General features: G+C 48.4%; 1 protein-coding gene across 6 annotated transcripts in view; it reads left to right on the top strand.

The window, feature by feature from the left end:
- DEPDC5 (DEP domain containing 5, GATOR1 subcomplex subunit) overlaps nt 1–16,389 on the top strand; it is a 228,801-nt gene that overhangs the window by 18,071 nt on the left and 194,341 nt on the right. For all 6 annotated transcript variants that reach the window (XM_082263291.1, XM_082263293.1, XM_082263290.1 and 3 more), the window contains exons 3-5: nt 3,314–3,401; nt 12,937–12,983; nt 13,076–13,161. In XM_082263291.1, the coding sequence (XP_082119417.1) occupies nt 3,314–3,401; nt 12,937–12,983; nt 13,076–13,161 (221 nt within the window). The remainder of the gene's footprint in view (nt 1–3,313; nt 3,402–12,936; nt 12,984–13,075; nt 13,162–16,389) is intronic.

The raw sequence follows: 16,389 nt of genomic DNA, 5'->3' as shown, positions 1-16,389 counted from the left end.
CCGGTCTCGGATCTTCTGAGACAGGAAGTCGAGTGAGGGCAAGATGGCCCTCACTTGACTCTATGGTCTTGGAGGACCGGAGCGACATCTGTTTTTTTTTTTTTTTTTAGTGTAGTTGTGAGGTCTGAGGTCTTTTTGACCCCAGATCTCACAATAAAGAGGACCTGTCATGCCTATTTCTATTACAAGGGATGTTTACATTCCTTGTAATAGGAATAAAAATGATCACATTTTTTTTTAACTGTGTAAAAATAATAAATAAAGTAAATAGAAAAAAAAAATTAAAGCGCCCTTTCCCTGTTAGCTCGCGCGCAGAAGCGAACGCATGTGGAAGTCCCGCCCACATAAACGGTGTTCAAACCACACATTTGAGGTATCGCCGTGATTGTTGGAGCGAGAGCAATAATTTGAGCCCTAGTTCTCCTCTGTAACTCTAAGCTGGTAACCTGTAGACATTTTTAAAATGTCGTCTATGGGGATTTTTAGTACCAACGATTGTCGCCATTTCATGAGCGTGCGCAATTTTGAAGCATGACATGTTGGGTATCTATTCACTTGGCGTAACATTATCTTTCACATTATGGAAAGAAATTGAGATAACTTTACTACTTTCTTATTTTTTAATTAAAAAAAGTGAATTTTTTCCAAAACAATTACGTTTGAAAGACCGCTGAGCAAATACGGTGTGATAAAAAATATTGCAGCAATCTCCATTTTATTCTCTAAGGTCTCTGCTAAAAAAAAAATATATATAATGTTTGGGGGTTCTAAGTAGTTTTCTAACAAAAAAAAAACTGATATTAGCTTCTAAACACCAAGTGTCAAAAATAGGCCCGGTCTTAAAGTGGTTAATTGCCATATAGCTGTTTATAATATACATCAATAATATATACCCTGATGTAGCCAGAGGGATCTGGCGAAACCAGTTAGGTTTAAATCTGGCAGCTCATACCTATACACAATGATGATGTAATAAGCCATGCTGGACTAATTTTGTTTACCCTAAAAAAACAAACCCCAGATGGACTGGGATTATAGAATATACATTATTGACTACATGCTTTTCTGCAGTGTCTCCATTGAAGTCTGTTGAACCAAAAATGCATCGTTTTGCATATAAAAAAAATCCCTGACCCTTTCCAAAAGCACAGCAGCTGAAAAAAGCATAAATGTGAACATGTCCCATAGGAAACCATTGTAAATAGACTGTAGTGTGTTTCTCCAAAAAACACGTAGATGTTTAAATATATATACAGTATATATCCTCTTTCATCTTTCCACCAGGCTGTTATCAATGGCATTTACTCTAGTTAACCACTTGCCGACCGCAGTACATATACTGCGGCGGTCAGCCCCTCACAGGCAAAGTGATGTACCGGTACGTCACTAGCCTGTGAGGCTCTGGGGAGCGAGCACGTGCCGCCGGAGGCACGCTCCCGCGCGGTCACGGACCCCCCCGCGAGTGTGACCCGATGTCCGCCGCTCACTCACGATCGTCCGTGACAGCGGGAGAAAGGCAGGCGGCTAGTGTAAACAAGCCGCCTGTCATTCTCCCCTGAGTAGGAACAGTGATCATACAGTTCTACTATGTAGGACCGTTGATCATTGTTTCTACACCTCAAGCCACAGCCAATCACAGTTAGAATCAGGCCCCTAGGGACACACACAGCCTCTCCCTCTCAATTAAAGTTAACCCCTTCACTACCAGTGTCATTTTACAGTAACAGTGCATATGTATAGCACTGATTACTGCAGTAATGTCACTGGTAACCCCAAAAGTTTTAAAAATGTCAGTCAAGGGTCCGATCTGTCCGCCGCAATGTCGCAGTACCGCAAAAAAAATCGCAGATCGCCGCCATTACGCGTGAAAAAAAAAAAACAACAATAATGACAAAAATCTTTCCCTTTGTTAGTAAACGCGATAACTTTTGCGCAAACCAATCAAAATTATTTTTTAAATAATTTTTGCGATTTTTTTTTTTTTTTTTTTTTTTACCAAACATATGTAGCATAAAACAAATTGGCCGAAAATGTTAAAAAATTTAGATTTTTACATTTTTTTGGGGGAATTTCATATAAAAAAATGTGAAAAATATTGTTATTTTTGCAAAATTGACGCTCTTTTTTTGTTTATAGCGCATGATCAAAAAATCGCACAGGTGATCAAATACCACCAAAAGAAAGCTCTGTTTGTGGGAAAAAAAGGACGTCAAATTTGTTTAGGTACAGCGTCGCACGACCACGCAATTGTCCGTTAAAGTCACGCAGTGCCGAATCGCAAAATACCCCCTGGTCAGGAAGGGGGTAAAATCTTCCGGGGCTTAAGTGGTTAAATAGAAGCAGTATTGTGTTTGTTGTGCCCTACATATATTGTGGAAAACCTTATGCATGTGTGTTCCTGACCACATACAATGATACTGGCCATGATATGTTTTACATGGCGGGCATTCCACACTAAACTAATATATACAAGACTTCAGAGCAGTCGTACTGTGATTTCCTCTATTGTTTGTACACGTATGGGGATTATTCCTGATACACTGTAACATGATTACAATAGCTGTACGCTATGTGGAGTAAACAACAATTTGCTGCTGTCAGCTGTATATTTGTCCTCTGCTCTGAAGAGCTCATGTTTTAAGACCTCATTGGATCCAACAAATTATCCACATTGATGGAAACAGAATAAGAACATAGAATTCACATCATACTGTGGTCCTTTTTTTAAATTTTGGATTATCCCAGTAAAGCACACATGGGATAACATAAGGACCAAATATGGTTATTCTTACTTGCACATTAACATGTGCGAACGCTTGGGGCCGACCCCAAGTTCTTGTGACCTGTGGTATTTTTGGGTTATTGTCAGTGGGTTACAAGTGCATGCGGGAGATCACACACAAAATATCTATGCATGTGGTGTGTGGTAGAGTGTGGGGCAGCTTTAACTGTGGGTATTTTTAAAAAAATCAGAAAAGCCTTTTCATTTTGGTATGCAGTTCCTGGTACTATGTTGTGGTGTGTACTATATATTTAATTTAAAGGATTGTGGCAGCTCCAAATAGAGGGGGTAGTGAGTATTAATGTGTCTAACAAAACAAGATCTTTAAAATGGCTTAAATGTTACAGTTCTCACAGTATAATATCATAGCTCTTCTAATGCAAAAAGAGAGCCAAATGTTCATATAGTAAAAAAAATTGAAACTATAGGATAAACACCTACACAGAAATGCTTATGGTTTTACTAAAAATGTATTTTAATTGACCTCTCTGTTTTACTGTTTTATTTTATTTTTCTTTTGATTTCTTTCAGATGATGAGCTGGTGATAAATCCCAAAGTTTTTCCACATATAAAGCTTGGAGATATTGTAGAAATTGCTCATCCCAATGATGAATATAGGTGAGGGGCATTAATGGTGACCTATGTGGATGCACAGTTATGGAGTCAAAGCATTTATAATCTCTGGTCTTTTGTCCTACGCTATCCAAAGCAATCAACTGATTTTTAGAACCTGATTGTGACAGATAATGAATACTGGTTTAGGGGTTCTTTTGGGAAAATGCATAATGTGAAGGATCAGAATGTCTGGTACTTTCATGAAAGATCATATATTAAGTTAAAGGGGTTGTAAACCCTCCTTTTTAAAAAATAAAAATAACAAATGTGCCTGTACTTAGCTCTGTGAAATTGTTTTGCACAGCAGCCCTGATCTTCTTATTCTGGGGTGCCCCTCCGGCACACCAGACCCCTCCTCTTCATCAGGTGCCCCCACGGAAAACAGATTTCTCTTACGTCCTCCGACAGTCGCCGCCACTTCATATTCATCACTAATGGGGTTATTGACCTTTGCTCCGCAGGAGTAGCTAGGCAACAAAATTTGTTAATATCAAAGCTTTTAGCATATCCCACCCCTAGGGGGTGGTCCCCTCAGTCAATACCTCCCTGCTTCCTGCATTCCCAACTCAGTTTCTAATGCCTAGCTTAGGAGTAGCAGGCTGATCCTGTGCTGGGGCTCTCTGTCTCAGCCTCTATTCTCTTTTTGATTTTATTTTGAGTCTTTTTCTCTTTCTTTTACTTAGCTGTTATTTTTCAGCATTAGTTAGCTTCTTCGGATGAAGATGATCGTGCGGAGCTGGGTCTCGGACTGGCCACCCTGGATCCCAGGGTTCAGGGCCAGGGGCTTCCCAGCCTGCCATCGAGCGTTCAGCGCAGGTTTCCCTGGCATATTGAACGACCCATCCCTGTTCGCTGCAGGGATGCTATCTGTGAGGTGGCTACCTCACTGGACGTCATTGCGGTTTCGCACCGCAGTTCCGATGCGTCCTGGCTGCGACACTCCCTGTCCTCAGTGCAGCGGTTTGGTCACTGGAGAAGGCTCCCCACGTCATCCGGACTGGTAAGTGTAAATCTATGTGGGGACCTGTCTATTTGGGTGTCAGTCTGGGACTGTGTGACCCTGCATGTCTGTGTAAATGCTGAGCTCCCTGTCAGATTCCTGTGTGGAATAGCTGCCTGTCTGTGGGCTGGGAGGGGGGGGGGCCCTCCCGCTCTGCTGTGTGAATGCATGAAGCAGTCTGGGCTTAGACATGCTGTGCGGCGATCGATGCTGCGGCCCGCCATTTTTTACGGCAAATTTATGGTGACTGGTCCTGTGTGGTACGGCGCGGCGTTTTGGCGCCAAACGCCGCCATTCTGGCGGCGATCGATCAGGCCACATGTCGGCGCCATTTTCTCTTTGCCTAAGGAATCCTCAGCCGAGCGGCCATGTTTGTGTAGCCTTACATAGGCTTTATAGGGCGGTCAGTCATTGCATCACTTCCTTTTGCTCTGGGACAGCGATCGGTGGCAGCAGCCTGTGTGATCTCTCCAGGTTTTTACCTTTCCTTTTCCTGTTTTCCTTGCCCAGTGTTCTTATCCCTGTGGGGGTCGGTGTATTCAGTAGGGTGCGGTGGGCTACGCTCGCCGCGGTCTTAAAGGGGGCGGTACTCCTTTTTTTCTACTTTTGCTGGGACATGGATTCTCAGGATTGCAAGTTTCCTCCCACCTTGGTGGGGGGTCAAGGGGCTGCTGCATCCCCCGAGGGGGCTGATCTGGCTACTATTGTGGCGAACTTGGCTGCTCAGGTGCAGATGCTGGTGGCTGATCGATCCACCAAACGGCCCAGAGTGTCTATTTCCTCTGATTCAGAGGGCGATGGGGCTGCTATGGCTGGAGTGCCCTTCTCAGGGTCTCACTCATCTCTAGACCTTGTGGGGTCTGAGGGGGAGGCTGAGGTAGAAGGGGTTGATAATTCTCCCCCTGGCTCGTCTGAAGAGCTTGCACTCATGGATGAGTTGGTTGCTTCGATCAAGCAAACGCTGCATTTGCAGGATGAACCATGTCCTCCTGCTTTGATGTCCTCTTATGGGACGCAAAGGAAGCGCAAAACGTCGCAGGTTTTTCCTTGCTCTGCGGAATTTCAGCGCGCGGTTGATGAGCAATGGCGCAATTTAAAGAAGCCTTTTGCTGTGCCGAGTAGGTTCAAGCTGCGTTATCCATTTACACCCACCACTGATGAGCGTTGGTGTGTGCCGCCTCAGGTGGATCACGCGGTGGCGGTTTTGAATAAATCCACTGCGATCCCTGCTGAGGATACCCCGGTGTTCCGGGACCCGACGGACAGGAGATTGGAGTCTCTGGCCCGTCATGCTTATATGGTTGCTGGTTCTATGCTGAAGCCTATTTTTGCTTCCATTATGGCAGCCCAGGCTATTGCGGATTGGACGCAGGTGCTCAGGCGCACCCTGGTGGCTGACTCTGCCCCGCCGACAACTTTGGCTATGGTGGATCAAATTCATCAGGGTGTCATGTGTTTGTGTGATGCGAACTTAGATTTAGTCCCTTTGGCTGTGCGTCTTTCAAGTGTGGTGGTATTGAACCGTCGCCTGATATGGCTGAAATGTTGGTCTGTTGGCCAATCTTCTCGCAAGACTTTAGCTAATTTGCCCTACGCGGGTTCTCACCTTTTTGGCGAATCTTTGGATACTCTGATAAAGGGAATTTCTGGGGGTAAGAGCACTCTCTTGCCCCAAACTCACAAGAATAAGTTTGTTCGTGGTAAGAAGAATACCTCGTTTAGGCCCTCTCAGGGGTCCTTTCGTGCCTTTCGTCGCACTATAAGGGCAAGCCCTTCAAGGGCCAAGGCTCCCAGAAGAAGCCGTGGACAGGTAAGCAGAAGTCCGGCCAGTCCGGGTCCGCTGCCCATAACAATACGGCCTGAAGGGACGCCCTCACCCAGTTCTGGGGTGGGGGGACGTTTGCTCGGTTTTCTTCAACCCTGGCTGGACCGCATTCGGGACAGGTGGGTTCAGGAAATCGTTCGATCTGGATACAAGATCGGGTTTCTCTCTCGGCCGGTGAGCAGATTTTTCCCCTCAAACCTTCAGCTATCTCCGGAGCGCTTGCAGGATCTGCACCTGGCGGTGCGGGACCTGCGGGTCCAGGGAGTGGTGGTTCCGGTGCCTCATCGGGACAGATTTTGGGGGTTCTATTCCAATCTGTTCACTGTGCCCAGAAAGGAGGGCAAGGTACGTCCGATTCTGGACTTGAAAGCTCTGAACCACTTTGTGCGGGTTCGCAAGTTCCGCATGGAATCCCTGCTGCGCTCAGTGGTGGCTGCCCTGGTTCCGGGGGAATTCATGGCCTCCATCGATTTGAAGGATGCGTATCTTCACATTCCCATTTTCGAGGGTCACCAGAGGTACCTTCGATTCGCCATTGCGGAGGATCATTACCAATTCGTGGCGTTACCCTTTGGTCTCGCTTCGGCTCTGCGGGTTTTCACCAAGGTGCTTGCGCCGGTTCTGGCTTTATTGAGAGCCCAGGGCATTTCTGTCCTGGGGTATCTTGACAATATCCTGATTCGGTCTGCGACCAGTCAGGGCCTGGTGAACGACCTGTCCATCACGATGCAGACTCTGCAGGAGTTCGGGTGGACGATAAATTTTCCAAAGTCAACTCTGTGTCCGTCGGTTCGTCTTCCCTACCTGGGGATGATCCTGGACTCTGTTCAAGCGAAGGTCTTCCTGCCGGAAGACAAGCTCCGGACGCTTCAGAACGCAGTCAAGTCCCTCGGGGTCAATCAGTTCTCGTCCCTCCGGACGTGTATGAGGTGTCTGGGATTGATGGTCTCGGCCTTCGAGGCGATCCCTTTTGCCCAGTTTCACACGCGGGGTCTCCAGGCAGAGATTCTGGCCGAGTGGGACGGGCGACCGCAATCTCTGGATCTACGGATCTCATTGAGTCATCATACCAGAAGGGATCTTCTGTGGTGGCTCCGGTCCCCGGCGGTGTCGGGGGGCAAGTCTTTTCGCCCTTTCTCGTGGACGGTGATCACCACGGATGCCAGCCTGTCGGGCTGGGGTGGTGTTCTGGGCGTTCTGTCCGCCCAGGGAACTTGGTCGGAGGAGGAATTCTCCCTTCCGATCAACATTCTGGAATTGCGAGCGATAGCTCTCTGCCTTCTGCGTTGGACGGACAGGCTGCAGGGCCGTCCGGTTCGGGTGCAGACGGACAATGCCACAGCGGTGGCCTACATCAACCACCAAGGGGGCACCAGGAGTGTCCGCGCGGCTCGGGAAGTGGCCGACATTCTGTCTTGGGCTGAGGCACACGTCCCGGCGATATCGGCAGTTCACGTTCCGGGGGTGGAGAACTGGCAGGCGGATTATCTGAGTCGCCAGACCTTGGACCAGGGGGAATGGTCCCTCCACCCGGATGTCTTCCAGATGTTGTGTGCGAAGTGGGGTTCACCAGATGTGGACCTGTTCGCGTCTCGTCTAAACAACAAGGTGGAAAGGTTCGTGGCAAGGACGCGCGATCCTCGGGCAGACGCATCAGACGCGTTAGTGGCGCCCTGGCATCAGTATCGTCTGATGTATGCCTTTCCACCGATTCAGCTGCTGTCCAGGTTCCTTCGCAGGTTGGCCGCGGAACCGCACACGGTGATTCTGGTGGCGCCAGACTGGCCTCGCCGGTCTTGGTACGCAGACCTCGTGAATCTGGCGGTCGACGCTCCGTGGCGTCTACCTCTTCGAGAAGATCTCCTGTCTCAAGGGCCGATATTCCATCCTGCTTTACAGTCGCTGGCTTTGACGGCCTGGCTGTTGAAAACCAGGTGTTGACAGATAGGGGTCTCTCCCCTGAGGTCATTCCCACTTTGATCAAGGCTAGAAAAGCCTCTTCGGGGAAGGTTTACTATCGTACTTGGAAGGCGTATTTTGCCTGGTGTGAGTCCAGGGGGTATTCTCCTCGCTCATACTCGGTATCGAGAGTGTTGGCTTTCCTTCAAACGGGCGTGGACCAGCTTTTGGCGTTGGCCACGATTAAGGGTCAGATTTCTGCGCTGGCCGTTCTCTTTCAACGCCCTGTGGCGTCTAACTCTTTGGTTAGCACCTTTGTTCAAGGGGTGCGACACCTGGTCCCTCATAGGAGGGAGCCTTTGCCTCCATGGGACTTGAACCTTGTTCTGTCCGTGTTGCAACATGCTCCTTTTGAAAAGATCAGGGAGATCTCGTTACCTCTGTTGTCCAAGAAGGTTGCGTTTTTGGTGGCGATCACTTCGGCTCGCAGAGTGTCGGAGCTGGCAGCCTTGTCCTGCAACTCTCCATATTTGGTGATTCACTTGGATAAGGTGGTCTTGCGACCTAACCCGTCTTTTCTTCCGAAGAGGATCTCGGAATTTCACCTCAATGAGGACATTGTCTTGCCTTCGCTTTGCGCGAGGTCAAAACATCCGAAGGAGGTGGCTTTACATTCCTTGGATGTTGTTCGGGCGATCAGGGTTTACCTGTCGTCGACTAAATCCTTTCGCAGGTCGGATTCCCTATTCGTCCTTCCTGAGGGACCTCGGAAGGGCATGGCGGCGTCGGCTTCTACCATCGCCAAATGGATCAGGTAGACCATTGAGCAGGCCTATGCTTTGAAGGGGAAGGTTCCTCCTGTACCTGTGAAGGCGCACTCTACCAGATCTCTGAGTACGTCTTGGGCCTGTCATCATCGGGCTTCTGTGGCCCAGGTGTGTAAGGCGGCGACTTGGTCGTCAGTTCACACCTTCTCCAAATTCTACAAGGTGGATGTTCAGGCATCGGCGGATGCTTCCTTTGGCTGCAAAGTTCTTAGTGCGGCAGTGCCTTAGGGTCCCTTGTTTTGGGTCCTTGGCTGTTGGGATGTCTTTATCCCTAGGTTACTTGTTTTCCTGGGTTGTTGCTCCTGTTGAGCACGTTTTTTTTTTTTTTCTTCCTGTTGCCCAGTTGGTTTTCTTACTTTGGTAAGGTTCCTTTTTCTCTGATGTGGGTACTGCGTTGCTTTAGGCGCGGCTGCGTTTTTTCCCACCCCTCATGTCTACACTGCTATGGGACGTCCCCATTAGTGATGAATATGAAGTGGCGGCGACTGTCGGAGGACGTAAGAGAAAACTGAATTTTTGTAAAATCTTACCTGTAAAATTCCTTTCTCTGAGTCCTCCGACAGTCGCCGCCCCCGCCCCTCTTTTGGGGTTTGTTTATGTACTCTACTGCTATGCTACTGAAACTGAGTTGGGAATGCAGGAAGCAGGGAGGTATTGACTGAGGGGACCACCCCCTAGGGGTGGGATATGCTAAAAGCTTTGATATTAACAAATTTTGTTGCCTAGCTACTCCTGCGGAGCAAAGGTCAATAACCCCATTAGTGATGAATATGAAGTGGCGGCGACTGTCGGAGGACTCAGAGAAAGGAATTTTACAGGTAAGATTTTACAAAAATTCAGTTTTCCCTGGAGGCACCTGTTCAGGCTTGCTCCCGAGTCCCACTGCTGTGTCCATTTACACAGACAGTGACTCACCCCACCCCCTGCTCCTGTTGCACTGGATTTGATTAACCGCACCAGGAGCCAATTGCTCCCCCTACTGTCAGGAGGAGCCTCTGCGTTTGTGCACATCGCTGGATCGGATCGTGCTTCGGGAAGAAAAAGGGGGAGTCTAGGGGGAGCTGCAGCACAAAGGGTTTTTTTCCACCTTCCATGTGACTGGTCCAGTGCTCCTGCCTCTTTAAAGCGGTAGTATACTAAAAAAAAAAAGATCGGACTCCCTGGTTCCTCTCCTTCCCGCAGGCCGCCCCCCTCCCTTCCACATACAGTGGGGCTGTTTGGGTGGTCTGGCCACTTTCAAGGGGTGGTAGCAGGGCTCTGACTGGCAATGGGGGCTGGGGGGCGCGTCGCCGGCAACAAGATGATCGACTGTGTGTGTGTGTGTGGGGGGGGGTGTTGTACCTGGCGGGGGCTAGGGTCGGTTTGGGGCGGTACATGACCTGTTCCTTCAGGGGGTGATTGTCCCGATTCCTATTTCAGAACATTTTCATGTTTTTTTCTCGAACCTGTTTACAGTTCCCAGGAAGGAAGGCAAAGTGCGTCCAATCCTGGACCTCAATGCGCTAAACTGCTTTGTGTGGGTACAGAAGTTCAGAATGGAGTCTATTCAAACTTTAATGGCATCCCTGAATCAGGGGGATTTCCTCGCCTCTATCGATATCCAGGATGCCTACCTTCACATTCCAATATGTGCCAGTCACCAGCGTTTTCTCTGGTTTGCTGTGGGAGAGGAGCATTATCAGTTTGTGGCATTACCCTTTGGTCTCGCCTCTGCTCCTTAGGTCTTCACAAAAGTGTTAGCCCTGGTACTAGGATTGCGGTACTGGGCTACATGGAAGATCTCCTTATGCAAGCAGGGTCTCCCTCTGCTCTGGTGGAGAACCCGAAGATCACAATATGAGCTCTGCGGGAGTTCGGCTGCATTCTGAACCTTCAGAAGTTTGCTCTGGTTAAGTCCACAAAGCTGGACTATCTGGTAATGACTCTGGACTCGGCCTTAGCCAGATTTCCTTTATCTGGACAAACTTCAAAAATGACAGGCTGTAATTTGTCTCCTGCTGTCCAACACATAGTCGTCCCTCTGGACTCGCATACAAGTGCTGGGCCTGATGGTGTCTAACTTCAAGGCGGTTCCATTTGCACAGTTTCATGCAAGGTCCCTGCAAAGGGAGATTCTGACCAAATGGGACAAGACTCTCCAGTCTCTGGAAAATCAGATCTGGCTTAGTCGGGGAACGAGGGAATCCTTGATATGGTGGCTTTGTTCTCCAGTGCTTCGGCTTGGCAAATCCTTCCTCCTCTTGTATTGGACAGTGGTCACCACAGATGCCAGCCTGTCCAGCTGGGGAGGCGTCTTCGGCAAGCATTCTGCTCAGGGGATCTTAACACAGGAAGAATCCAGACTACCAATCAATGTCTTGGAACTCCGAGCGATCAGACTGTCTTGATCATTGAACGGATTGTCTTCAGGGTTGTCCAGTGCACATTGAATCGGACAATGCCACGGCTGTGGCTTGTCAATCATCAAGGGGGCACAAGAAGTGTCCTGGTGGCTCTGTAGGTAGCCGGCATTCTAAGATGGGCAGAATGGTTCGTTCCAGCCCTCTCTGCTGTATACATTCCTGGGGTGGAAAATTGGCAGGCGGATTATCTCTGTCAGCAGGCATTGGACCACGGGGAGTGGTCTCTTTATCCGGAGGTGTTTCATCAGCTGTGTCTCAGGGGGGGCTTCTTGGCTCAACAGAAAGGTGCAGAGGTTTGTGGCTCGGTCAAGGAATCCTCTGGCAGACGCCACAGACGCGCTGGTGGCTCCGTGGGGTCAGAATCATCTGATTTATGCCTTCCCTCCTCTCAAGCTTCTGCCCAGTCTTCTATGCCGGATCGAGACAGAAGGGGTCCAGTCATCTTTGTGGCTTCGAACTGGCCTCGCCGGGCTTGGTACGCCAGTCTGGTATGGCTGGTTGGCGACGTTCCTTGGAGAATTTCTCTTGGGGAGGATCCTGTCCCAAGGACCGATCTTCCATCGCGCTTTATAGTAGCTGGCTTTGACAGCTTGGCTGTGGAACGCCAGGTGCTGAAGGATAGGAGTTTATCTGAGTCGATGATTCCTACTCTGTTGAAAGCTAGGAAATCTACTTCTAGGAAAATCTACCATCGTACGTGGAAGACGTACATTGCATGGTGTGAGTCTCTTGTGTTTCCTCCTCGTTCCTTCTCGGTGGCTTGGATATTAACCTTCCTTCAATGGGGGGCTGAACAGAAATTGGCCTTGAGTACCATCAAGGGCCAGGTGTTTTCTTCCAACGACCTTTGGCCTTTCTTCAGGGTGTCCGACTTTTGGTTCCTCCAGTGCGGGCTCCAATGCTGCCGCCTTGGGATCCTAATATGGTGCTTTCAGCTCTGCAGAAGCCTCCTTTTGAAAATATTCGGGAGATTCCCCTGCTTACATTGTCCCAGAAAGTGGCCTTTTTAGAGGCTATCACTTCTACGAGCAGGGTGTCGGAACTGGCAGCGTTATCCTGTTGTTAACCTTGGTGATTTACAGGGATAAGGTGATTCTTTGCCCTGTCTGTTGTTCCTTCCAAAGGTTGTCTCTGACTTTCATGTGAATGAATTCATTGTGTTGCCTTCCCTGTGTCCCAGGCCTAAACAAGAAAGAAGAAAAATTGCCTTGCATGTATATACCTTTTGAGAGCAAGTAGGCAGGTTTTTATCCCCGTAGACTAAACCTTTCTAATTGGTTGCTTAGGGCAACTGTTTACACTTATTAACAAAATAAGACTGTAGTAGCTTCCATATTAAAATAATGCAAATAGCTATGAGAATTACACAGTACACGTCCGAAATGATCTCTGAACTGGGGTTTTGTTGGTTTTTGGGTCTGTTCACACTTTTTCATTGCTTTATTGTATAATTTCACCTTGTAGTATTATTATACTGCACTTGTCAAGCTTTGTTACATTTTCCATGTTATAACCTTATTTTTTTTTAGCAATTTGTGTTTTGCAGCATCTGTAAATTTGCTGACCGCATTCTATATTTTAACAGCCCTCTGTTATTGCAAGTAAAATCTCTGAAGGAAGATTTACAGAAAGGTAATCTATGTATGACTTGCTTATACCTCAGCATAATTCAATTTGGTCTTTCCTTGCTTCTGTAGCTAACTAACCTTTCACTTTTTGTGCAGAAACTGTCAGTATTGATCAGACAGTGGCTCAAGTTTTTCGCCTTAGGCCATACCAGGATGTTTATGTTAACGTTGTTGACCCAAAGGTAAATTCATAGACTCCCTATCTCATATCATACTTTTAAATATTATACTTTGATTACTTGGATGTTACTTGGAAACAATGCTTACTTTTTCCTAATTGTTCTACTGATTAGAAGGGTCTACATTTGTTAAAGTGATATTAAAAGCATTTTTTTTTTTTAAAAATAACATGTTATACTTACCTGCTCTGTGCAGTGGTCCTCCTCTTCTCTAGTCCCCCGCCGGTGCTCCTGGCTAGAGCCCCCAGAGCAAGCAGCTTGCTATGGGGGCACCTAAGTAAGTTCGCTCCAGAGCTGCTGCTCTGCGTGTCTATGCACACACACCCCTCCGGCTTGGCCCTGCCCCCTCTCTCTCCTCATTGGCTCATTGGCTGTGATTGACAGTAGTGTGAGCCAATGAGGAGGGGGAGTCCCCGGAGAGCTGAGGATTTTGTGCACATTACTTGATCACGATGGGGCTCAGGTGAGTATTAGGGGGGCTGCTGCACAGAGAGGGCTTGAGCCTTTAGAACCACTTTAAATTCCATCTTCCAGTGCAACAAAAGCAGTGTCCCACCATATCTGGATGAATATTCTGTTTCCCTTTATGCTTACTGGGTATGATTATTTTCCTCCACCACACTTTTTTTTGGTGGGTTTATAAGCTAAGCTGTAAATGGCTAAAAAAGAATACCAACCTCATGGTATATACACTGAACAAAATTATAAACGCAACACTTTTGTTTTTGCCCCCATTTTTCATGAGCTGAACTCAAAGATCTAATCTAAGACTTTGTACTCTATGTACACAAAAGACCTATTTTTCTCAAATATCGTTCACAAATCTTTCTAAATCCGTGTTACTGAGCACTTCTCCTTTCTCTATCGACAGACGCAGCTCCTTATCTTCATGACTCATAGGGTTATGCTCCTCCAAGGAATAGGCATTAGGCAGGAAAAAACGTAACCACGCCTATGGGGGCTGTCCCTGCAGGCATAACCCCTCAGACTCTGCTATCATCAAACAGTTTTGTTCTGCCTAGTGTTAGGAATAGGATCTAACTCCCTGCTGGGACTTTGGTCTTAGCTGTAACAGGGAAAGTTTGTGTTTCTTTTTTTTAACTAGTTAGTTCCTGAGGACCAAGATCCAGAGGAACTACAAGCAACAGCCGGCTGCGGTTTTGCACTGGATAATCTAGATCCTTAAGGTCTCCCAGCCTGGCCAGCGAGTGTGAGCAGGTTATAGTTCAGAACTAGGCCTCGCCACAACAGTGCCCCGATAGATGGGGACGAGCCTAAAAGTGGACAGTCTCGCTGGGACACATCGACCTGGAATGCCCTGAGTCACAGCTTCCTCTTGGCTGACAGCACCCCCATCCCGGGTGGGAGGTAGCCTGTTTCGGAGTGGCGCCCACTTGGTACCGTGGTATGGTGAGTATAATTGTCCCCCCAAAACACCCTTGGCAGTCGTGGGGCGGGCGTGAGCCCCTCCCTGGACTGGTTGGACCTTAGGGGCTCCCTCGGTTCCCTGGCACCCCAAAGGACTAATCTGGTGTACCCCTTGGCATTCCCCGACCCTTAGCAGGTTTTACCTTAGGGGGGAGGGGGGTTAAAGTGCAACCGTTATGGCCTTATTTTAGGGGGGTGGATTGTCCTTGGTGGGTCCCTGGCTAAGGACCTTTAGATGCCTCTTGTCCTGGGACCCCTTTGGGGGGTCCTGGAGACAGCATGGCGTGCCGTGGGGGCCGCCATTTTGCTGTGGTTCATGATCTCTGTGTTTCCATTAGTTTACATGGGCAGCCATTTTCTATAATTCCCCATTGAGAATGTATGAGCGGCTATTTTCATGAGGGCCGTGGGATGGACAGGCATGCGGTATGACTTGATGTCAAAAGTGGATTTTGTAATTTCTGGTGCTGCCAGCCGCAAACGCCCTCCGCTATTACCGCCATTGGCAGGGTCTTCGGATTCAGAGACAGATATGGTCGCCGCGGACGCAGACCACCTTGAGGGGTCGGTGTCTTCACATTCTAATGGTGAAGAGGACCTGTCCTCATCAGCCGCCACGCGGGAATGGGCATTGGTTGAAGCCCTAAAAGTTTCTGTGAGGGATACCCTAAAATTGGCTGATGAACCTACAGCGTCAGGTACGCAGATGTCTTTTGGCTCCCATAAATCGGGTAAGGTATTCCCTTGTCCAGAATTATTTCATACTATTGTGGGTGAACAATGGCAACGCATTAAGCACTTGTTGGTGGTGCCTAAGCATTTTGCACGCTGTTATCCTTTTGCGGAGGCGGTGTGCAATAGGTGGACTGTACCACCGAAAGTGGATTCTCCGGTGGCCAGGTTCAATAAAGCGACTCTGGTACTGGTGGAAGAGTCTCCAACCTTTCCAGATCCTGTGGATAGACGGGTGGAATCCTTGTCCCGCCATTTACATGTTAAAGGCTACCTTTGTGAATATTTTAGTAGTGCAGACTGCTACTGAATGGGTAAAGTTATTGATAACTTGGAAACGGCATGGCCTCTCCCTGCGGTACTGGAACTAATAGACCAGTTGACCCAAGCCCTGGTGTTCATGTGTGATACGTCCCTGGACTCAACTTTGTTGGTGGCCAAGACGTCAGCAGTAGGGATTGCTATTAGGCGCATGGTATGGCTGAAATGGTGGTCGGCTGACCAGGCTTCTAAGAAGGCTGTGACTGATCTTTTTACAGGTGAGAGGCTGTTTGGATCCTCCCTGGACGAGTTGATCAAAGGTATCACGGGGGGTAAGAGCACTAATCTGCTCCAATCCTCTAAGGGCAAGGTGCCGCGTACTAGGCGGGGGCCTTCCTTTACTGCTCACAAACGTCTTTTTCGTGCCTCCGGTTCGCAAGGAAAAGGTTAACTGTTTAGGTCTTCTGGGATTCCAAGAAGCCATGGTCAGGAAACTCTAAGTCTGACCAATCTGGATCTGCAGACAAGTCCTTGGCTGTTTAGAGGGGGGCGCCCTCACCCTAGTCTGGGTTGGGGGGGCATCTTAGATTCTTTCAGGAACCCTGGACCTCCTTGATTCAGGACAAATGGGTTCACAAACTGATCCGATTAGGATACAAGATCGAATTCCGGTCTCGTCTGTCGGACAGGTTCTTCAATTATCCCCAGTCCAGTTAAGGGACTCGCGAGGGGCGGTAAACGACTTGCTGTCGCAAGGAGTGATTGTGCCGGTTCCCGCTCAGGAACGTTTTCAGGGGTTTTGAACCACTG

Source organism: Pelophylax lessonae, assembly GCF_965119305.1.
Source record: "Pelophylax lessonae genome assembly, chromosome: 1".
In the NCBI taxonomy this organism is placed as follows: domain Eukaryota; kingdom Metazoa; phylum Chordata; class Amphibia; order Anura; family Ranidae; genus Pelophylax; species Pelophylax lessonae.
Note: the sequence above shows the minus strand (reverse complement) of the source record. Positions and strands in the feature narration are given on the sequence as shown.